The sequence below is a fragment of the Macaca nemestrina genome, chromosome 9 (genome assembly GCF_043159975.1).
Source record: "Macaca nemestrina isolate mMacNem1 chromosome 9, mMacNem.hap1, whole genome shotgun sequence".
Lineage (NCBI taxonomy): Eukaryota > Metazoa > Chordata > Mammalia > Primates > Cercopithecidae > Macaca > Macaca nemestrina.
The window spans coordinates 87,410,015-87,434,437 of record NC_092133.1 but is presented as its reverse complement, the minus strand read 5'-3'; the positions used below and the strand labels follow the sequence as shown (position 1 = coordinate 87,434,437).

General features: G+C 40.6%; 1 protein-coding gene across 6 annotated transcripts in view; it reads left to right on the top strand.

Annotated features, from left to right (window-relative positions):
- The window catches only part of LOC105486627 (arf-GAP with GTPase, ANK repeat and PH domain-containing protein 5-like), a 54,836-nt gene that overhangs the window by 10,133 nt on the left and 20,280 nt on the right, over window positions 1-24,423 (top strand). For 4 of the 6 annotated variants that reach the window (XM_071070031.1, XM_071070032.1, XM_071070033.1 and 1 more), the window contains 2 exons: window positions 16,533-16,622; window positions 23,432-23,503. In XM_071070031.1, the coding sequence (XP_070926132.1) occupies window positions 16,533-16,622; window positions 23,432-23,503 (162 nt within the window). The remainder of the gene's footprint in view (window positions 1-16,532; window positions 16,623-23,431; window positions 23,504-24,423) is intronic. The other 2 variants (XM_071070034.1, XM_071070035.1) reach the window with 1 other exon arrangement.

Sequence of the window (24,423 nt, the reverse complement as noted above, 5' to 3'; positions counted from 1 at the left end):
ACATACTAGAATTACATACAGGCTTCTTGGGATGGCTTCATTTCTCAGAAAAACTGAAAAATGATGAAACAAGGGAAGATGGCCTTGCTGGAGGTTTTAAAAGTAAGCCAGCTGTGTGTAGGCCTGCAAAGGTGTTACCGAATCCCCTCTTCTCTGACCTCTTGTCTTGTAGCTAGAGGGCCACTGTTCCAGTGTGGCATGATGCCCTTCTTTAGGTCATGGGTTCAGCCCTTGGACTGTGGATCATTGTTAACCCCCCAGTCAACAGTACATACTGACTTCCTGTCAGCTGAAGCTGGCTTTTTGGGTCCTGTCTTCCAGGGATAGAAGATTTTGCCATGAGTGATGTCAGTTTCCTCCTAGACCCTTGTGCTCTTCCTGAACAATGAAAGAAGCGCTGTTTAAATGAGAAGGAGAAGCTGGTTTATGTGCCTCTTTCTGGAGTTGGGCGAGTGCTGTATGACAAACACGCTATCTATGTTGACCTTGGTGGCAGCCACAGTTTTCAGGCATTGGTGAGATGGGGGTCATTGCTCTGAATCTCATTATTCTTTCCGAGTCTATTTTTTAATCAAAAAAAGTAATGTACTCAGCTTTTATCTATTGAAGATTTTTCTCTTGTACTTATAATAAAGGCCCAAATGCATATTGTAAATATGTAGAATAAAAAGAATACCTTTTTTTCATTGTACCAAGCAGAAGCATCCTGTCCTCCATGCCTCCTTGATCCGTGGCCCCAGCGCAGGCCCTGCTTCCAGTGTGGCACCTGCATGGCTCATCTCCATTTCTACAAAACCAGTGTGCTCGCCAGCTCTCATTGGTCTTTTTCTTTTTCTCATTCACAATGGTCTCCTTATTCTTTATTTTAAAGCAGATTTCCAATGTTTATTTCTTAGTTCTCAAGTGGAATTTTATTGGGTTAAAATCAGGGCTATTTGAAAATGTTAGAAAAGCTAGCACTGTTGTAGCACTGGAACTGAGATTTTTCTAGCTAGGTGTTTAGGTTATCAGGTTATATACTCACTGAGCTTTGGAAAAGTTTAATGGATATGGGGATCCATTTAAAGCTTTGTTGTAAGGATTTTCTTCTCTGGTTTTTGAGGCATTAAGAAAGGTTCTCAGGAAATATGTCTAAGATAATTTTGAAAACTGAGTGAAACCAATGTCTCTCCAGGATCTTTGTGCTTTCCTCACGTGCCCTTTCTTGGTGGTGTTGACGAGGTGGGGCCCACTCATGAGCTGGTCCAGAGTCTCATCTCTACCCACTCCACCATTGATGCCAAGATGGCTTCAAGTCAGGTGATGCTGTTTTCTGATTCCAAGCCACTTGGGTCGGAGGTTATACATAATCAAGGGGAAGTCTGCTTTTTTTCTATTTTTAATAAAAAGATATGTTACAGAAGATCATATCACCTGTAATTCTGCCATCGTAACACATTTTGGTCGGATTCATTCTATGTTGCTTTGTTTTTCTTTGTGTGTGCATGTGTCTCTGTGGGCTCTTCACTTAGCTGACATTATGAGGGAGTCTTTTCTAGAAATAAAATACAGGATACATTTTTCAACAGACCCCAAATATTCCTCAAATACCACGCCATCTTCCGTAGGTTGCTTTCTTGTTTTTTAAGAGACCTGAGGCCACTCGACTTTCTTTTAGAGGCCAAAACACTAGAGCAGAGTTAGGGAGTTTGTGGCTGTCCAGAAGCCACATGCCTTGTCTCTGAAAGTTTTATTTAGATTATGTTGTATTATCTCCCATGGGTAGGTTTCCAGTGATGTGTGGCTTATGTGAATTATTTTTCAGCCTGGGTTCGGAATTTATATACCTTTATACATAGTGGATGTTGGCAAAACATTGGTTTTGTTGTATTGATTTATGACTCCCAGTAAAATTTATCTGAAAATTTGAGATAATCTAGTATGTAATTTGTTTCAATATGCATAAACTATCTATCACAGTGCCTGACATAATGAGTGTTATTAGCTATTTTCATTTTTGCATATCCTTCTAGTCATCCTTTTTCTACAAGAATACTGTCTTCTAATACAGTTACAGGTAAAATACATAATTTTATTTCTATATTCTGAGCATTTTTTTTCTATGCAGTCTTTATGTATCGTCATCATTTTGTTGTTACTGGTGTTTTTTTGTAATTGTGGTTTTTTTGTTTTTTTGTTTTGAGATATTTTCTTTAACTTGTGAAGTAGAGCATGGCATACAATGTTGTATTCTCACTATTTCAAAAAATTACCTTCTTACTGTACAAGTTATATTCAGCATATAAAGTCTATCCAGCTTTGTTGTTGATACAGTGTGATTATTACATGTTGATGAGGTATGAATTGGAGATGGAATCCAAAATTAATGTACTTATTGTAATTTTTAAGCTAATTTTAGGGTTGGTGGTGAATATTTTACTTCTGCAAAATGAAAACAGCATTTCATCAGAAGTTGTTTTATGGTCTTTTAGACATTTTGTTTTATATCTTTGGTGCTTTTTGCCCATGAAGTATCTCTTTTGTGTGTTTGTGTTTGTGTGTATGTGTATTGATCTGCCTCTAAATTTCACAGCGCTCATTGTCAGGAATCAACAGGATCAGGCCTAGGCAGAGAGCTGAGCAGTACTCTAGTAGTTCTCTGTGTCCTGGTTGCCACATTATCTCTGTTGTTTATTTATAGATTGGAGAACTCTCTGACCTGTAACAAAGGTTGGATAGGTCAGAGACAATTGGAAAAGGAATCCTCTACTCTATTGTCACCTGTGCCCCATGCCAAAATACACTCTGAAATACATATTTAAATATTAAATTTGTATGGTGAATGTATTCTTTTTTAATGTTAAAAAATTAAATGATTGGTCAGCCCACTTAATATTTACAATGCAGGACTTACTTTGCATATTATCTGTCTTGTATTTTTGCTTTATTTAAGCTAAGCTAGCCTCCAAAGCTGGAAGCTGAATGACAGTTGAAAAATAATGACATATATACAAGGTATATTTGGAGGATTGCAGATGCAGGGGCACCATACTGCTGAGGGAGTGTTGGAAGCTCACTGCAGAAGATGATAAAAGCAGACTGATGTGTATTACTTGCTGAAATGTAAGCTGGAGGCACAGGTAAAGATTGCCAAACCTAATGAGCAGTTTGGCAGATAAGACAGGCTGTCAGGCCGTGGCAGTTCAGCAGTGGGCGTGCTGCCTGTGAACCAAGTCATTTGTTCCAGAGGACTACACTTAAATACCACAAATAAAATTTTCCTTGTCACTGATATTTGGTATCACAATGAAATAGATGTTATCTTTCAGGTTTCCGGTTGAATTATCAGCCATTAACATCTGGTGATTTGGGTTATAAAATTATTTTTAGTTTTGCCTGTTCACATTTCGTCCACAAAGCACAAACAAGATATATTTTCCCACATAAGAATGTAAGCAGTATAAGACTTTAAAACACACTAATGAAATATACATGATTACATGCTTCAATGAATTAAAACTTTCATCTGTGATCTTTATTTTGCAACACTCTGAAGTAACATTACAGTCCTTTCAGTGTGCTATGTTATTTATATCCCTTACTTTACCCTGGGAATCCTTTATTGCCATTGAGCATATGAAAATTGAGACATGTGCATGGCTTCTCCCCATTGAGCCCATCAGTGGGGAGGAGCTATGTACTGGGGACATTTGGCAAAGATTTTCATGAGTCTGTTGGTTGTAACAGCTCCTTAAGGAAACTTCACAGTTTACCTTCCCTATTTTTTTTTTTTTTTTTTTTTTTTACCATTTGTAAACTAAGGCTCAGTGATGTAAAACATAATACATTCTGTGCTGTGGCATAACTGTAGCTTAGGTTTTCATATTCAGGACAACAGAGGTATAGCTGAAAATGTATGAACGCTTATCATGCCTCAAGATCCCTTTGTTGGTTTAGTTGTGACAACTTCCAAACACCTGACTTGGGGCTAAAGCATCTTTCTATCTGGCATCAGTATTTCTTAAGTTGCCTTTAAACTGAATAAACATCTGGTGTTTATATTTAATTGCTTCAGTGTGGAACACTGCAATTTTAAAAATTACATGTATGTAATATAATATTTTACACTAAATAATAGTGACTGGCAGTCCATTGGCCAAAGAAGTATTATTTTTTAGATATTCTGCTCTGTGTCATCAGCTGTAGACACTGACCTGGTATTTATCTGGAAAGGCTTGCTGTCAGGGGTTCATAGTGCTGCCTGTGGGTTATCTCCAGACCCTTTACAGATGGCACTTTAGGACAGGGTGAGTCACAGGTTGCACTAGAAGTTGCCTTTGAAATTAGACCTAAACTATGTGGAACGGGAACCTTTGTACACAAAGCTCTCCACCATCCAAATCCTGCTGAACTCTTAGGGAAGAACAGTTTTCCAGATTCATTCTTTCCACATACAAGATTTCCCCACTGCCCAATTACTCTCATCTTTTTTTTTTCTTGACTGTTATGTTTTACTTGACTTTGGAGTCTTACCTTGTACTCTCACCTTTGCATGAGAATATACCTTATTTCACCAATTACACTATCTGTTTATCAAAAGCAGAAATAGTTACTTACACCTGAAAATTTGTACCAAGAATGTAGCTGTGAATAAATTAAGAAAGTATACTTAAAGTAAGAAATCAAAGGAAGTATATTTAAATCAAAGCAAGAAATCCCATTTCCAAATGGCAATAACTCATGTGTTACATAGAGAGAATCAGTGCATCAAAGTGTTTTAGTAGCCCAGATTAGTTTGTACCCTGATCAATAAGCAAGAGTTTTTTTTTCATTTTCATCTTGCAATTCCACCGGGTATTTGGGTTCTTTTTCTATTCAGATATGTCAGATAGAGACGTGTGTTGTAAATTATTTTGGCAGAATGAAAGCCTGGCAGATTAAATGCTTGCTTCTCTTCTTGCTGTACTTGATATCAATCTCTTATTTGCTTCTTGATAATATGTTTGGTTATTTTTGTTTTCATTGCTTTTTAAAATTTTTTTATTTTATTTTTTATTATAATTTAAGTTCTAGGGTACATGTGCACAATGTGCAGGTTTGTTACATATGTATACATGTGCATGTCGCTGTGCTGCGCCCATTAACTCATCATTTACATTAGGTATATCTCCTAATGCTATCCCTCCCTCCATCTACCCCACGACAGGCCCTGGTGTGTGATGTTCCCCTTCCTATGTCCAAGTGTTCTCATTGTTCAGTTCCCACCTATGAGTGAGAACATGCAGTGTTTGGTTTTCTGTTCTTGCGATAGTTTGCTGAGAATGATGGTTTCCAGCTGCATCCATGTCCCTACAAAGGACATGAACTCATCCTTTTTTATGGCTGCATAGTATTCCATGGTGTATATGTGCTACATTTTCTTAATCCAGTCTGTCACTGATGGACATTTGGGTTGGTTTTAAGTCTTTGCTGTTGTGAATAGTACCGCAATAAACATACGTGTGCATGTGTCTTTATAGCAGCATGATTTATAATCCTTTGGGTATATACCCCGTAATGGGATGGCTGGGTCAAATGGTATTTCTAGTTCTAGATACTTGAGGAATCGCCACACTGTCTTCCACAATGTTTGAACTAGTTTACAGTCCCACCAACAGTGTAAAAGTGTTCCTGTTTCTCCACATCCTGTCCAGCACCTGTTGTTTCCTGACTTTAATGATGGCCATTCTAACTAGTGTGAGATGGTATCTCATTGTGGTTTTGATTTGCATTTCTCTGATGGCAAGTGATGATGAGCATTTTATCATGTGTCTGTTGGCTGCATAAATGTCTTCTTTTGAGAAGTGTCTGTTCATATCCTTTGCCCACTTTTTGATGGGGTTGTTTTTTTCTTGTAAATTTGAGTTCTTTGTAGGTTCTGGATATTAGCCCTTTGTCAGATGAGTAGATTGCAAAAATTTTCTCCCATTCTGTAGGTTGCCTGTTCACTCTGATGGTAGTTTCTTTTGCTGTGCAGAAGCTCTTTAGTTTAATTAGATCCCATTTGTCAATTCTGACTTTTGTTGCCATTGCTTTTGGTGTTTTAGACATGAAGTCCTTGCCCATGCCTATGTCCTGAATGGTATTGCCTTGGTTTTCTTCTAGAGTTTTTATGGTTTTAGGTCTAACATTTAAGTCTCTAATCCATCTTGAATTAATTTTTGTATAAGATGTAAGGAAGGGATCCAGTTTCAGCTTTCTACATATGGCTAGCCAGTTTTCCCAGCACCATTTATTAAATAGGGAATCCTTTCCCCATTTCTTGTTTTTGTCAGGTTTGTCAAAGATCAGATGGCTGTAGATGTGTGGTGGTATTATTTCTGAGGGCTGTGTTCTGTTCCATTGGTCTATATCTCTGTTTTGGTACCAGTACCATGTTGTTTTGGTTACTGTAGCCTTGTAGTATAGTTTAAAGTCAGGTAGCTTGATACCTCCAGCTTTGTTCTTTTGGCTTAGGATTGTCTTGGCAATGCAGGCTCTTTTTTGGTTCCAGATGAACTTTAAAGTAGTTTTTTCCAATTCTGTGAAGAAAGAAAGTCATTGGTAGCTTGATGGGGATGGCATTGAATCTATAAATTACCTTGGGCAGTATGGCCATTTTCATGATATTGATTCTTCCTATCCATGAGCATGGAATGTTCTTCCATTTGTTTGTGTCCTCTTTTATTTCACTGAGCAGTGGTTTGTAGTTCTCCTTGAAGAGATCCTTCACATCCCTTGTAAGTTGGATTCCTAGGTATTTTATTCTATTTGAAGCAATTGTGAATGGGAGTTCACTCATGATTTGGCTCTCTGTTTATCTGTTATTGGTGTATAAGTATGCTTATGATTTTTGCACATTGATTTTGTATCCTGAGACTTTGCTGAAGTTGCTTATCAGCTTAAGGAGATTTGGGACTGAGATGATGGGGTTTTCTAAATATACAATCATTTCGTCTGCAAACAGGGACAACTTGACTTCCTCTTTTCCTAATTGAATACCTTTATTTCTTTCTCCTGCCTGATTGCCCTGGCCAGAACTTCCAACACTGTTGAATAGGAGTGGAGAGAGAAGGCATCCCTGTCTTGTGCCAGTTTTCAAAGGGAATGCTTCTAGTTTTTGCCCATTCAGTATGATATTGGCTGTGGGTTTGTCATGAATAGCTCTTATTATTTTGAGATACGTTCCATCAATACCAAATTTATTGAGAGTTTTTAACATGAAGGGTTGTTGAATTTTGTCAAAGGCTTTTTCTGCATCTATTGAGATAATCAAGTGATTTTTTGTCTTTGGTTCTGTTTATATGCTGGATTACGTTTACTGATTTGTGTATGTTGAACTAGCCTTGCATCCCAGGGATGAAACCCACTTGATCATGGTGGATAAGCTTTTTGATGTGCTGCTGGATTTGGTTTGCCAGTATTTTATTGAGGATTTTTGCATCGATGTTCATCAGGGATATTGGTCTAAAATTCTCTTTTTTGTTGTTGTTGTGTCTCTGCCAGGCTTTGGTATCAGGATGATGTTGACCTCATAAAATGAGTTAGGGAGGATTCCCTCTTTTTCTGTTGGTTGGAATAGTTTCAGAAGGAATGGTACCAGCTCCTCCTTGTACCTCTGGTAGAATTCGGCTTTGAATCCGTCTGGTCCTGAACTTTTTCTGGTTGGTAGGCTATTAATTATTGCCTGAATTTCAGAGCCTGTTATTGGTCTGTTCAGGGATTCAGCTTCTTCCTGGTTTAGTCTTGGGAGAGTGTATGTGTCCAGGAATTTATCCATTTCTTCCATGTTTTCTAGTTTATTTGTGTAGAGGTGTTTATAGTATTCTCTGATGGTAGTTTGTATTTCTGTGGGGTCAGTGGTGATATCCCCTTTATCATTTTTTATTGCATCTATTTGATTCTTCTCTCTTTTCTTCTTCATTTGTCTTGCTAGTGGTCTATCAATTTTGTTGTTCTTTTCAAAAAACCAGCTCCTGGATTCATTGATTTTTTTGAAGAGTTTTTTTTTTGTGTTTCTATCTCCTTCAGTTCTGCTCTGATCTTAGTTATTTCTTGCCTCCTGCTAGCTTTTGAAAGTGTTTGCTCTTGCTTCTCTAGTTCTTTTAATTCTGATGTTAGGGTGTCAATTTTAGATCTTTCCTGCTTTCTCTTATGGGCAATTAGTGCTATAAATTTCCCTCTACACACTGCTTTAAATGTATCCCAGAGATTCTGGTATGTTGCGTCTTTGGTCTCATTGGTTTCAAAGAACATCTTTATTTCTGCCTTCATTTTGTTATGTACCCAGTAGTCATTCAGGAGCAGGTTGTTCCGTTTCCATGTAGTTGAGTGGTTTTGAGTGAGTTTCTTAATCCTGAGTTCTAATTTGATTGCACTGTGGTCTGAGAGACAGTTTATTATAATTTCTGTTATTTTACATTTGCTGAGGAGTGCTTCTAACTGTGTGGTCAATTTTGGAATAAGTGTGATGTGGTGCTGAGAAGAACGTGTCTTCTGTTGATTTGGAGTGAAGAGTTCTATAGATGTCTGTTAGGTCTGCTTGGTGCAGAGCTGAGTTCAATTCCTGGATATCCTTTTTAACTTTCTGTCTCGTTGATCTGTCTAATGTTGACAGTGGGGTGTTAAAATCTCCCATTATTATTGTATGGGAGTCTAAGTCTCTTTGTAACTCTTTAAGGACTTGTTTTGTGAATCTAGGTTCTCCTGTATTGGGTGCATATATATTTAGGATAGTTAGCTCTTCTTACTGAATTGGTCCCTTTACCATTATGTGATGGCCTTCTTTGTCTCTTTTGATCTTTGATGGTTTAAAGTCTGTTTTATCAGAGACTAGGATTGCAAGCCTTGCCTTTTTTTGTTTTCCATTTGCTTGGTAGATCTTCCTCTATCCCTTTATTTTGAGTGTATATGTGTCTCTTGACATGAGATGGGTCTCCTGAATACAGCACACTGATGGGTCTTGACTCTATCCAGTTTGCCAGTCTGTTTCTTTTAATTGGAGCATTTAGCACATTTACATTTATGGTTAATATTGTTATGTGTGAATTTGATCCTGTTATTATGATGTTAGCTCATTATTTTGCTCATTAGTTGATGCAGTTTCTTCCTAGCACCGGTGGACTTTACATTTTGGCATGTTTTTGCAGTGGCTCATACCAGTTATTCCTTTCCATGTTTAGTGCTTCCTTCAGGAGCTCTTGTAGGGCAGGCCTGGTGGTGACAAAATCTCTCAGCATTCGCTTGTCTGTAAAGGATTTTATTTCTCCTTCACTTATGAAATTTAGTTTGGCTGGATATGAAATTCTGGTTTGAAAATTCTTTTAAGAATGTTGAATATTGGCCCCCACTCTCTTCTGGCTTGTAGAGTTTCTGCCAAGAGATCCGCTATTAGTCTGATGGGCTTCCCTTTTAATTCTGATGTTAGGATGTCAATTTTAGATCTTTCCTGCTTTTCTTATGGGCATTATAGTACTATAAATTTCCCTCTACACACTGCGTTAGCCTGAGATAGGAGGATCGCTTGAACCCAGGAGTTTGAGGCTGCAGTGAGCTATGATCCTAACACTGCTCTCCAGCCTGGGTGACACACCAAGACAGACACCATCTCTTCAAAAAAGGAAACTAGGGGCATCAGTGTGTGCACGCAGCATGGCTTGTGAATGCAGAAGTGCATGTGTGCATAGTTGTGCTCAAGAATGTGTTGATGAAATGCTTATACCTTCTCAGAATGAAGGTATTTATTTATTTATTTATTTATTTATTTATTTATTTATTTTGAGGTGGAGTCTCACTCTGTCACCAGGCTGGAGTACAGTGGCAGTATCTTGGCTCACTGCAACCTCTGCCTCCTGGGTCAAGCGATTCTCGTGCCTCAGCCTCCCGAATAGCTGGAACTACAGGCACACACCACCACTCCTGGCTAATTTTTTGTATTTTAGTAGAGATGGGGTTTCACCATGTTGGCCAGGATGGTCTCAATCCTCTGATGTGATCTGCCCGCCTTGGCATCCCAAAGTGCTGGGATTACAGGTGTGAGCCACCATGCCTGGCCTGAAGGTCATTTTCATAAAGATCTCTCCATGTCTTAGATTTGATTCTTCCTTTAAATATTTTTCTCATTGACATTTGAAAGCACCTGACCATATATAAAATGAAGAATTTTCATAACTCCATAAAAGAATTATGACATCATCTACTATTTCTGTCTCTTGTCTCATAAATCTAAACCATCAACCTGCTTATTTTTGTATACTGTCACACTGTGTATTCCCTGCATTGAATGCCTTTCTATTGATATTCTCTGTAAAAATTGTGGGAAGTTTTCTGCACCCTAAATTTTCTGTTATGGGGATTAAATATCCACTATCCAATTTTTTTCCAAGTCTTACAGCAGCAACGGTAAATACAGCCCTCACAGCACCCTGTTGTTTGTTCTGCAGTTGTGTTTCCATCACATTACACAAAGCATCTTTTTCTTCATGGTCATACCCAACTAGTAAGTTTTTTAAAAAATTATGTAATATGTGTGTATACAAATACTTATATGTATGTGTGTACATATACAGCTGATATATAGTGAGATTATTTATGCATGAATTATAGAATTCGCTTGAATTTTTTTTTTTTTTTTTTTTTTTTTTTGAGACAGAGTCTCGCTCTGTCCCCCAGGCTGGAGTGCAGTGGCCTGATCTCAGCTCACTGCAAGCTCCACCTTCCGGGTTTACCCTATTCTCCTCCCTTAGCCTCCGGAGTAGCTGGGACTACAGGCGCCCGCCACCTCGCCCGGCTAGTTTTTTCTATTTTTTTAGTAGAGACGGGGTTTCACCGTGTTAGCCAGGATGGTCTGGATCTCCTGACCTCGTGATCCGCCCGTCTCGGCCTCCCAAAGTGCTGGGATTACAGGCTTGAGCCACCACGCCCAGCCTAGAATTAGCTTGAAATTTTAAGAAAATAAATTGTTTTCTAAAGATAAATCTCATGTTTAAGAAGGGGAATTACAATGGAATCATTTAGGAATGCCTCAGACTAAGCATAATATGGAAAAAGCCATAACCAAAAGTCATTTTAGAGTACCGCTAGGTTACTCAACCTATCATCACATTTAATTAAAATGTCAGTTTGAACCATGGCCAGTCTATTTTGGTTAATATGTTATTTAAATCAGCTTGTGAAGCCTTCATTTTAAATATAGAATTTGTGTTAATGAACTGGAAAATAACATTCGATTGCTTGGAAGATGTGTTAAAGCCTAAAGATTTATGACTTTGTAAAAGAAGAAAACCAGCTGGTGATCAGTTGGCATTAGTACATGAGGATGTACTCATATTTGGTAATAGCCTTTTTTTTTTTCTAACTAGAGTAAGGGAGTTGGGAACAGGAGGCAGAAACAAGGACACAGATGTACAAAAAATCATAGCACAAAACTGCACTGAGTTCTGAGTATGGGTCTGTGATCCATGCTTCAGTTTGAGAGGTTCATGTGTCCCTTAAGAGAACAGACAGGAAAGCCAGGAGGACAGGAGTATGTTTGGACCTGTGCCTGTGCTTCCACCACAGAAGTCAGCAGCTCTACCTTTCTCTTTTCTCCTCTTTATCTAATAATTGTCTCCTCTTCAAATTTGGGGAATGAGTTTAATCAAAGATTTGTTGTGTTTTTTGTTTGTTTTTGAAATGTGGCCTCAGTGTGTTGCCCAGGCTGGTCTTAAACTCCTGGGCTCAAGTGATCCTCCCTCTCAGCCTCCTGAGTAGCTGGGACTACAGGCATGCACCACCACACCCAGCTAAGTTAATGCTAATGTATAGTTTATTTGCTTCAGTTTTGAAGGGCAGGATGTATGTAGTTAGTTCTGTGTGTGTAGGGGGGAGTGTTTGTGTGTGTGTGCGTGTGTGTAGTCTATTGCTGCTACAACAAACCACCATGTCAGGGCATAAAACAAATTTATTACACTCCTGTATGTCAGAGTCTGATGTGGATGTCCCTGGGCTAAAATCTAGGTGGTGGAAAGGCTACCTTCATCTCTAGAGGCTCTAGGGGATCTATTTTCTTGCCTTTTCCACATTCTGGAGTCTGCCTGCGTTTTTTGGCTTTGGGCTCTTCTCCACTCTCACCATTAGCAACCTTGCATCTCATGGGCCCTTCTTCTATGGCCACATGTCTCTGTGGCTCTTTCCTTCCCCCTTCTCTTCCACTGTTAAGGACTCATGTGCTTACTTAGTCCTGAATGGAGACGCCATCCTCATCCACGTGAGCTCACTGTCCTAATCCATACAGGCTGCTACGAGGAAATGCACTAGACCGGGCAGCTTATAAACAACAGAACTTTGTTTCTCACAGTCCTGGAGGCTGAGAAGTGCAAGATCAAGGTGCCGGCAGTTTTGGTGTCTGGAGAAGGTCTGCTTTCTCATGGAGGCCTCCTTCTTGCTGTGTCTTCACATGATGAGAGGAACAAACGAGTTCCCTTGTGCCTTTAATAAGGGTGCTAATCCCAGTCATGAGGGCAGAGTCTCCCGTAAGGCTTAACCTCCTAATACCATCACCTTGAGGGTTAGGATTTTAACACATGAACATTGATGGAACACAGCGTTCATTCCATAGCACCAGGGTAGTCTCCTCATGTCAAGGTCTTTACCTTAATCACATGTATGATGTACCATTTTCATGTAAGGTTCTAGGAATCTGTGGACATCTTTGAGGGGCCATTATTTTGCTGACCACATTATACGTATATTTTAATATTCTAGACTAGTATGAAAACAATGCCACTTCCATTGCTTTATATCTGTGTGTGTGTGTATGTATATATGCGTATATATATACATATTGTCTAATACTATAATTTTTAAAAAGTGGTGGACAAAAATATACCCTTTTTTTAAAAAAAGTTTTTTTACTATTTTACTTCATACTGCCAACTTCTTTTTCCTGAAACTGCTTCAATCCTGGAATTCTTTTTTGCTATTAGTTTAATTTTATTGAAATATTCATCAATGAGCATAGACTTGTATATGGATTTGAAAGTCACAGTAATGTTCTCATGAATTCATCTGTGAATAACATTTTATAGACAAAATGTCTGCACTAGGATCAGGACAAGAGGAAGAGGTATAATTCCCTTGTTCTAAGGTACCGCCGTTCATTGTTATTATTTTAAAATACAAGTGTTGACTGATGTTAAAACACAAAAAGGGGCCAGGAGTGGTGGCTCCTGCCTGTAATCCCAACACTTTGGGAGGCCAAAGCGGGTGGATCACCTGAGGTCAGCAGTTTGAGACCAGCCTGGCCAAGATGGTGAAACCCCATCTCTACTAAAAATCCAAAAATTAGCTGGGCATGTGTTAACGCACCTGTAATTTCAGCTACCTGGGAGTCTGAGTCAGGAGAATCGCTGGAACCTAGGAGGCGGAGGCTGCAGTGAGCCGAGATCACACCAATGCACTCCAGCCTGGGTGACAGAAAGAACGAGACTCTGTTCTTCCCCCACCCCCCCTCCACACACACACACACACACACACGACACACACACACACACACACACACAAAGGGATAATTGGCCAGGCACAGTGGCTCAGGCCTGTAATCCCAACACTTTGGGAGGCTGAGGCGGACAGATCACCTGAGGCCGGGAGTTCGAGACCAGTCTGACCAACATGGAGAAACCCCGTCTCTACTAAAAATACAAAAGTTAGCAGGGCATGTTGGCCCATGCCTGTAATCCCAGCTACTCGGGAGGCTGAGACAAGAGAATCACTTGAACCTAGGAGATGGAGGTTACTGTGAGCTGAGATTGCACCATTGCACTCCAGCCTGGGCAACAAGAGTGAAACTCTGTCTCAAAGGAAAAAAAAAAAAGAGGCAGATTTATAACTGGGCAGTAGAATTGAAAATCATTTTAACAAATATCAAAAATACCTGAGGAACTTGTATAAATAAATAGGAAAAAAAAAAAAAAGAGAGAGAAAAACATCAAGAAGCCCCCAAAAAAGCAGATTTGTAAATGGGCAATGGATTTGAATAGACATTTAGCCAAAGAAGACATCCAGCTGGTGAAAAGGCATATGGAAAGGTGCTCAACATCACTGATTACCGGGAAAATGAAAATCAAAACTGCCACAAGTGGCTTAGACCATAGCGGCGTGCATGAAAGTTTTCAGGCCTCCAGTTGTTGGGAGTGGCTGAGGAGAGTGGGGAGCTTTTGTCTGTAGCTGGAAGAGTGGAGTCTCAACAAGAACCAGTGTATTCTGGACATGTGTGGGCCCTGGAGTGTGCGTGGCTGGATGCCTTGTCTACCTGTGCCTTACAGAGTGACACCATTGTGCTGTGGTCAATCAGAGGGGCAGGTGGCTTTCACAGGGAGTTAGAAGTGGCGGGGGTTGGTTGGTTTGCTTGTGGATGATAGCAAAAGTGTGTTGGCTTCCCAAGAACTTTTTCCAGTGGCCTATTTTACTGCAGTTCTAGACCCAGACTGGGGTCCCAAGGCATTTCGGCAGCCCACAGCTTCTTAGTAAGTGCATGTTCAGTTGGATCCCCCAGCTCAGCCTGGGTCATCCCCACCTTCTGCCTCCTGGGCCATAGCTCGGCTCTGCACTGAGCCATCATCCTGTGGTGAGCAAGACCCCATTCTTGGGCTTCAGTGTCTTTTCCTGCAGCATGCAATCAAGGTGGTGGCTGGAAGGGGCCAAGGAGCCACATCTCACAGTGCCTGCTGCCTGAACAAAGACCAGAGGCATGTGTAACACATGGCTGTCAGCTTTCTCCTACTTGATGACTCTTCAGCTGCCCCCACATGGCTTTCTAGCTCACAGCAGATCTAGCCTTCTCTGAGCAGTGAAGATGGGATGTTTTATGGTCATTTTCCCAGGTGTGCAGAGCCCAAGTGGAGTTCTTCAGCACACCCTAGTCCACCCCCTCACTAATCCCCCTGGAGGGAGATCCTGTTAGTCACTATGGGGTGAGTGTCTGTGTGTGTGTGTGTTCATCACTTGTTGCTTGGGGATGGGAAGAGACAACAAAAGCCTACAGAATCTCTTGTTCTCAGTTCATCTCCCATCCTAGTCCAATGATGGTCTAACATCCTTAGCTACTAATGGCAGAGGAGACTCTGCACATTTGTGTTCATGTGGCCTTGGATGTTGGCAGATTCAGATTGGTGCCCCAGGCATCTGTGCCTGTAACTGCAGTTTCAGCAGGCTCAGGACCAGGCTAAAGGGCCTCCAGGCTTCCTCCAGTTTCCTGGTGCATGCATGTGCAATATACTCCCCTGGCCTGGGGCTTTCCTGCCTCTTCTTACCAGTTGGGTCAGAACTAGCTTATTAACCAGGGTTTTCTGAGCTTTAATAGAACTGTCTCCAACCAATTGGAGACATGATAGTTATAGATTTTTAAAGATATATTATTATTTTAAAGTAGTTCTGAGTATACAGCAAAATGGGGTGCAGAGTCCAGATATCTCATATGCCCTCAATTCCTATACACTCTCAGGTCACTCCACGAACAACCTCCTACACCAGAGATACTTTGAAACATTAGAAAATATATTTGAGCATCCAGAAATTTATAAACTAGGCAGCCCCAGACTGCAGGCAGCTCAGAGGTCCTACAGAGAGGCTTAGGGACGGTGGGGGGAGAATTTTATATGGTGAATGTGGAAGAAAAAGAAAATATTTGATTGAGTGAAATAGAGCAGTGGCCTCATTTGCAACATTACAGTGGAAAGTCTCTAGTTAGATGTTAGTTGGTGGTTTCTGATTGATTAAGCTTAAGTTTCCTTTTTTTTATTTACACTGAGTCAAGTTTTGCTTTGTTTAAGGAGGAACTGAGTGTACTGCCGCCATCTCAGCCTCATGGCCACCTGTTTATTTGATTATTTTTAACAGAGAAGATCCTTTTAAAACTGTCTGTTGCCCTGGCTGGAGTGCAGTGGTGTGATCACGGCTCACTGCGGCCATAACCTTCCAGGCTCAGGTGATCCTCCCACCTCAGTGCTCCCCACCCTGAGTAGCTGGGACTACAGGCACGTGCCACCACACCACTATGCTAGGCTAATTGTATTTGTTTGAGAGATGCAGTTTCCCTAAGTTGCTTCGGCTTCTTTTGAACTCTTAGACTCAAATAATCTGCCTTCATTGGTTTCCCCAAGTGCTGGAATTACAGGCCATCTAAATCTTTTATCTCAGATTTGCCTTGTGACAAAATGAAGGGTACTTTTTCTGACATGATGAGCAGAGAAAGGGGAGGTGGGCGCATCCTGTGCATATTCTTTTCTCAGGTGATGGGAATATGGTCGGCTCTTGCCTAATGGGATGTATTTTCTCCTTGAATGATTTTGCAAGATATCAGATGAGAGAAGTTGAATAAACGTTAGAAGAACATAGAAAAGATAGGTTATACATGTTGGGTTTCTGAAGAAATGATGTCATTGGGGAAACAAAACTTTTATTGATTTCTGGAAACATTTAGCGCTAATTTTTTATGTAAGTAAATTGAATGTATGATGATATCTCTGACCACTTTTTGATTTTTTTTTCTGGTTCAGCTGAGTGGTGCCATTGAGGAAACACAAAGTGGGACTCATCCAGGGACGAGATTTTGCCAGAGAAAGGAGCAGCAAGTCAGGGAGCTTAAGGTAAGTATGAGAAAGTGACTATCTAAAATTGCTTAGGTAGAAGGAGACAGATTGGATTTTTTTGTGTTTGGTATGTGGGGTAAAAGTGGTGTGGGTGTGTACACGAGATGTGTTGTTTATTCTCTTTTATTTATTTATTTTTTTGAGAGAGAGTGTCGCTCTGTCATCCAGGCTGGAGTGCTGTGGCACTATCTTGGCTCACTGCAACCTCTGCCTCCTGGGTTCAAGCGATTCTCCTGCCTCAGCCTTCCAAGTAGCTGGGATTACAGGTGCCTGCCACCACGCTGGGCTAATTTTTCTGTGTGTGTGTGTGTTTTTTTTTTTTTAGTAGAGATGAGGTTTTCCTATGTAGGTGAAGCTAGTCTTGAACTCCTGACCTCAAATGATCTGCCCGCCTCGGCCCCCAAAAGTACTGGGATTACAGGCGTGAGCCACAACGCCCGGCCTGTTTATTCTCTTAAGAGAGAAAATGAGGGGATTAATGGACTGTGGTTCTGGACAAGGTGAAAAACTCTTAAAGTGGAAGTATTGGGACAAGTGCTCTGACAGGATAGGATGGTGCAGTCAGTCCCTTCACCCAGAAATCAGTGGACTGTTAGCAGTTCAAACTCAAACCTAGTGAAAAACAGGTGGTGGAAAGGAAGTCTCTCGCGGCAACTGGCACCATAATCAAGACAGAATGTTTTCAGAATAAATGGAGTTACCTGCTTTCAGCCCCAGGTGGTAGCTATTGTCTGCCCTGATGATATGTGATAATAATTTGTGATCTTGTTGTCTTAAAATGCGGTCACTCATCTCCAGTAGAATTAAGTGCACAGTGAAGTTGTCCCCCCATCCCCAAAGAGATAAACATATATGAATGAACTCAAGTGATAACAACTACTGCTGCCTGGGATCATGAGAGACCTGAAATGAACTGATAGGAAGTGAAAGGTGGCTGAGATAATGAGAATAGACCCATCTGCAGAGAATCATAAAACCAGCAAAGACAAGGTCTTGTGTAAGTTGCCTTCAGAAGCTTTGTCCATAAGAACTCTAAGGACTTCTCCAGATCTGTTGGCTGTTGCTGTGATCTCTGCCCAAAAGGAGCCTCTGACCAGCATCCAAAGGGCTTCCGGACCCACTGTACTCTTCTGGAGGTACACTGGTCTCCCGAGCCATGGCTGTGGCTTTTTACTCCCCTTATCACTGCCTGTGTGTAGAATGATAATTGCATAATTGATAGTGTGAAGACCTTGATAAATGGTAAATCTGAGCATCTGTATTTGGCTGACGTGTCATTGTGAAACCTCACAGCTTCAGTCAGTGTCCGCACAGCTAGGGAGCTTTTGTGCCTAATGCACATGTCACTGGGCATAGTCTACAGGCACCTAATAACTCAGGTAACCTTAACAGTCACTAATGAGTGTATCTCCAAGGAACAGTCCAACAACACATGACTGGCCTGACTCAAGGTAACTATATGTCCAATCCAGGATCATAGTGAGTGGGCATCTGCCAACCAGGGGTCATTCCCCCTGCCTGCCATTGAGCAGTTCAGAAGTGACTGGTGTAAGCAGACATGAGCGTGCTTGCTCAATTCACTATTTGCCTCTTTGGAGGGGATCATACCCAGGATCTAGGTCATTGTGCCTTATTGGAGTCCTACGCATTTCACTTGCAAATTATATTTGAAAATTAAATGACCATGTTGCAAGTCATTTCCAAAACATTTTTAAAAATTGCATTCCAGAACCCATATTAACATCCAGTGACCTGTAGAAAGCAGTAGAGAAATGTATTAGGCAAAAAGTTCTGGCAAAGACCAGTCTGATACTGGCCTGATTATCCAACCTCAGGAATTGGCCACATCAACTCGAAGAGCGAAGAAAAATAAAAAGTACCAGATTTATTACTCAAGACATTAGGAACTGTCCATTTAGATAGACGATTTTAGCTAACAAAATATTACAACGTCATCCTGAAGAATATGTCCCTCTTCCAGAGAACCCAGGAGGTTATCATGACCCCTGGAAAGCCAGACCAGCAGTAACAGTGCAAGTGGCATAGGTGCATGAGTGCAGAAATACAATCTCTACTGCAAGTAAGTTTCATACTAGGCAAGAATTACAGGATATACATAGAACTTTTGCTCACAAAGTCAAATCAGATGTACAAATTTAATATGGCTTAGGAGTTAATGGTGGTTAAATTCATCATGCTTACGGGAAGTGAAGTAGGACAAATGACGAATTGCAAATAACTCCAGGATTAATGATGAATTAATTGCTAGAGCAGAAAATATCCAAGACCTTCCTGACTTATGATGGGGATGGGTAAAGAACTTGGATGAGACGATACCCAAACATGATTCCCAGGTTTACCTAAACAATGGAAGACTGTAGAAGATGCCATTAAGATATCTTAAGAATATGGAAGATTATTATTCACTTCTCATGGGACAGGACTTTATAGGGCACCTGAAAAAATTCTCATGAAAAATCACTTTTACAAAATGTCAAGTTATGATGTCCAAGATGAAACCAATGAGTCACAACATTCACATAATACACTGTGCAACCCTGATCTCCTGACTGTCATAAAATGTTACTTACCTCTAAACCAAAGGTTCATTTTATACTTTAATTTTTCTCATTTTTTTCTGTTCTCTTAGCTTAAGAAAAGATCATTACAAACTTTTTGTATGTTTTTCATATATGCTTACAAAGGGTTGTAAAATTTTGTTGTGATTATTGTTGCTTTAAGCTGAAACTTCCCTAATCTTTCTTTGGAGATTGTGGCATAGCATTCTAGTTTCCTTTCCATATCCAATTGTTTTCTGTAATGAATACAGAAATATAGGCACTATTTTGTTACTTTAAATAGACATCATCTCAAGTCTACAAGAATTATCCAAAATGGTATCTAATGACATTTCTAGGTCTTCAGACACTATTAACACAGACTGTAACCTCTAGATCCTGAAGATTTTACTAGATACTAGTTACCGAAACTGAGCTTTCTTGAATTCTTTTTCCTTCCACTGTGGTTTCCCACATTTCAACATATCACTGATTTTTGTCCTCAAACGTTACTTAAATATTTTCACAGAATTAAATTAAATATGAATCATCCTTCCTGCTCTGATTTTTGAAATGACCCTGTTTCCTATGATAATGATTCTTCTGGTCCGTTTTGTAGTTATATGTTAGAGTTTGTCAATATTCACACATTTTGCAATTGCATATAATTTTCTTATTAATTATTTTTTCCTGTTCCTCTAAAGTTGCTGTTATTTCTTTTAACTTTTTGTGGGAAAAATTAAACCCATCTTTCACTTTGTTGATATGCTTATTTATAATTGAACTCCTTGATTTTTGCTCAAATTGCTTTTCAAGTTACCCACTTTTAGGGAAGACATTATTTGGGTTTTGTTTAGTATATCAGACTTTTTTTAGTTCGTTGTATCAAGAAGTGTAGACTTTTCTGTACGTAATGTCCTTTTTCCCACAGTAGTTTGTTTATTTTTTTTTTTAAAGAAAGTCTGTTAAAATAAAGGTCATCAAAAGATCTTTTCCTAAACCTTTCCTCTACCAGAAATATCCCTAGAGTCACATGGTCCTTTCTCCCTTCTTGCTTTTGTAGGCGTACAAAGCTAATCTGTCTCTGATCGGATTGCATGTACGTGTGCCTTTTGGGGCCCTTGTGCATTCGTTCTTCCTTCTAACCTCAAAACTGGGTTTTCTCTGTTGGCTCTCTCCCTTTAACATAGAAGTATACTCACGCTTTTGTTGAATCTTGGAATAAAAGGCTTTCTTTACCACGTATCTCCCTTTAACTACTACTACATCTCTCTTCTCAGCCAAATACTTGGGAAGAGAAGCCTTGAGTTTGTGTCGTTGTTTTCTCACCTCCAGTTCACTACTTTACCCACTGCCTGACACCCAGCTAACACACACACACAAGCCCAATCACTAAGTTGCCATAGCTGATTTGTAGTTTTCCTTCCCTCCTGGCAAAATTTGACTCTGTGCATTGGGATAATACACGCTGAGTACCTATTGAACAGGCACTGTGCTAGGTGCTGCTGTTATAGAAATGAAAAGAAGGCATCATCTCCTTTCTAACAACTCACAGGAGCAGCCATTCCTGATTCATACGCAGGTCTCTTGATTCCCAGTGCTCACTTTTGCAGGCTTCACTTAATGCCGTGTAAATCACCCTATTCTCCAGATCTTTCTTCCCACTTCTCCTTACTGTACACAACTTCTCAAGGCAATCACCTCCACGCCCATGGCTTCAGTTACTTCCTCCATTCTCTGAGAACAAGAGAATTTTAAATGTTTTGTTTCATGTATTAGCTTTATTTTACACAAGATGCCTCATTTGCTGTAACCATAGATTCAAAGTTGCTCAATGAAAGTAATAAATGAAAAATGGTGATATTCTTAGCATGTAAATTTTAGGAAATTTCCCCAGTTACTCTTGATGGCTTGATTTAGTGTGTGTGTTACTTTTGAAAACATGTTGGGATGTCACAAATGGACTTAGCCTACAGAGATTTATATTCAACTTTTTTTTTTTTTAGATTAAGTCTCACTCTGTCACCTGGGCTGGAGTGCAATGGTGGATCTCTGCTCATTCCAACCTTCAACTCCCAAATTCAAGTGATTCTCCTGCCTCAGCCTCCCGAGGCGCCCACCACCATGCCCGGCTGATTTTTGTATTTTTTTTTTTAGTAGAGATGGGTTTTCACCATGTTGGCTGGGCTGGTATCCAACTCCTTACCTCAGATGATCCACCCGCCTCGGCCTCCCAAAGTGCTGGGATAACAGGCATGAGGCATCGCACCCGGCCTATATTCAACTTTTGATCAGAGAGTTCCATTTTAATGTGACACTGAGAGTAAAAAACTGTCTTTTCCTCCTTACCCATTTCCCTTCCTACATTCTCTGCCAGGAGGAAGGCACCACTACGTACCGAGTCTTCCCCAGCAGAGCCTGAGCAGGTCTCTTTTTCCTCTGCTTCCCCTCTTCTTTCACATCTCGTGACCAAGCACTTCCTATTCTGTCTCCCAAATGATCACAGACTTTTTCCTCCCCTTTTGCCACTGCCACTGCCCTTAGCATTACTCTGCCTTTAGATAAAGTCTCTTAATTGGTCTGGTAGCTTCCTTCAGTTCTTCCTTATTATACAGACTGCTACACACACATCTGACAGAGACTTCTCACCTTTTTGTGGTTTAATGACTGAAATTCCCACAATAAAATTAAAAACACCCAGCATCAAATTTGAGGTCAAATAGAGGTGGGTTTGCATCCCAGGTTCATATATTGTCCAGCAGTGTGGTCTCAGAAAACAGAACTCCTTAAGCCTTTGTTGTGTATCTGCCTACACTCATTGAGAGTTGGGACTATTTCACACATACAGTGTCTGGCATGTAGAAGGGACTTAATAAATGTTGAATGAAGGGGAGGCATTTTAAAATTCATATCAAAAAAATGTTCTGTCTGGGAGTGGTAGCTCATGCCTATAATCCCAGCACTTTGGGAGTCCAAGGCAGGTGGATCTCCTGAGGTCAGGAGTTCGAGATCAGCCTGACCAACATGGGGAAACCCCATCTCTACTAATATAGACATTACCCGAGCATGGTGGCAGGCTCCTGTAACCCCAGCTACTTGGGAGGCTTAGGCACCTGAATGAGAATCACTTGAACCCGGGAGGCAGAAATTGCAGTGAGCCAGAATTGTGCCACTGCCTGGGCAACAGAGTGAGACTCTTGTCTCAAAAAAAAAAAAAAAAAAAAAAAGTTGTTTTAAAAATATACTAATCTGGCTGGGCACGGTGGCTCATGCCTGTAGTCCCAGCACTTTGGGAGGCTGAGGCGGGCGGATCTCCTGAGGTTGGGAGTTCGAGACCAGCCTGACCAACATGGAGAAACCCCGTCTCTACTAAAAATACAAAATTAGCCAGGCATGGTGGTGCATGCATGTAATCCCAGCTACTTGGGAGGCTGAGGCAGGAGAATCACTTGAGCCCAGGAGGTGGAGGTTGCGGCGATCCAAGATTGCACCATTCCACTCCAGCCTGTGCAACAAGAGTGAACTCCATCTCAAAAAAAAAAAAAAAAATGTTCAGCAAGATTGAAGCATAAAAGGTTAATGGCCAGAATCATTTATCAATTTTATTTCTATACATCTGCAAGACACGATCTGAAAATGAAATTAGAGAAACAATTTCATTGGGCAACAAGAGAAAACTTCCTCTAAAAATATAATAATAATCTACAATGCCACTTCCTGTCCAAGCTTGACTTCTACCTGTACTTTCTGATACGGTTTGGCCAGGTCCCCACCCAAATCTCATCATGAACTGTAATCCCCATAATCCTCATGTGTCGAAGGAGGGGCTTGGGGGGAGGTGGTTAGATCATTGGGGTAGTTTTCCTGATGCTATTCTTGTCATATTCAGTGAGTCCTCATGAGATCTTATAGGGTTTTGTTTTGTTTTGTTTTTTGGGATGGAGTCTTGCTCTGTTGCCCAGGCTGGAGTGCCATGGCACAATCTTGGCTGACTGCAGCCTCTGCCTCCTGGGTTCCAGCAATTCTCCTGCCTCAACCTCCTGAGTAGCTGGGAATACAGGCATGCACCACCACACCCAGCTAATTTTTGTATTTTTAGTAGAGATAGGATTTCACTACTTTAGCTAGGCTGGTCTCGAACTCCTGACCTCAGTTGATCCACCTGCCTTGGCCTCCCAAAGTGCTAGGGTTATGGGTGTGAGCCACTGTATCCAGCTGAGATCTGATGGTTTTATACATGTTTGACAGTTGCTCCTTCACATATTCACACTCTGTGCGGTCACCATGTTAGTCGGACCTGGTTCCCCTTCTGCCATGATTGTAAGTTTCCTGAGGCCTCCCCAGCCATGTGAAACTGTGAGTCAATTAAACCTCTTTCCTTTATAAATTACCCAACCTCAGGTATTTCTTTATATCAGTGTGAAAACTGATATATTTTCTGATAACCATGCTTGAGGAATTGGGAAATTCAGACTACCTGGGATCAAATTGTGGCCCCACCCTTAGCAGTCATGTGACCTTGGGGAGGTTACTTACCTTCTCTATCTCCACTTCTTCTGTAAAATCGTAAATGAGACTGTTTCTGAGGGTTAAATGAGCATAGCATAGTGAGGACACTGTCAGGCGCACACTGCTTGCCACATGTCGAGTATTCATCTTTATTGAATTAGGACGGTGGTAACCCACTTTATGGATCTCGATTTTGTATGACAAAATCATGCTTAGTGCTTTGTTAGTAAAAGAAGGAAAATCTGAAAGTCCCTGCCATAGAAGGAAGAAATAGCGGGGAGAAAACAGAGTTGGTATGTTTTAGCCTTTCAAAGCTTAGAGGGACAAGTTAGGTTTCTATTTTATGGATAAGGAGGTGGAGGCAGGATGGGTCCTAAGGTGTCATTCAAGACACACAGCCATAACTCTTTATTGAGAGTAAGCTAGGGCCCCAGGGATTGCTGTGGTCAAGTTGTAGACAAAAACGACCACTCATTGGAAGACAGGAGATGAATGTTTTGTTACAAAAACAGTCAGCAATTCAGGTGTATCTATATTCAGTCAGCAAGTAAAAGTTGTTCAACTTAGTTGCTAATGGCCCACTCTACTGAGGCTTTGTATAGAACTCAGAGAGGAAGATGGCTTCAAGTAACGAACTACCCTGTGCTTTTCTTAGGACTAAAAAGCTCAGGAAGCTGGTGATGAATGAAAACCTTAGTCCACCTGGCACTGCAGGAGGGGCCAGGAGAGCA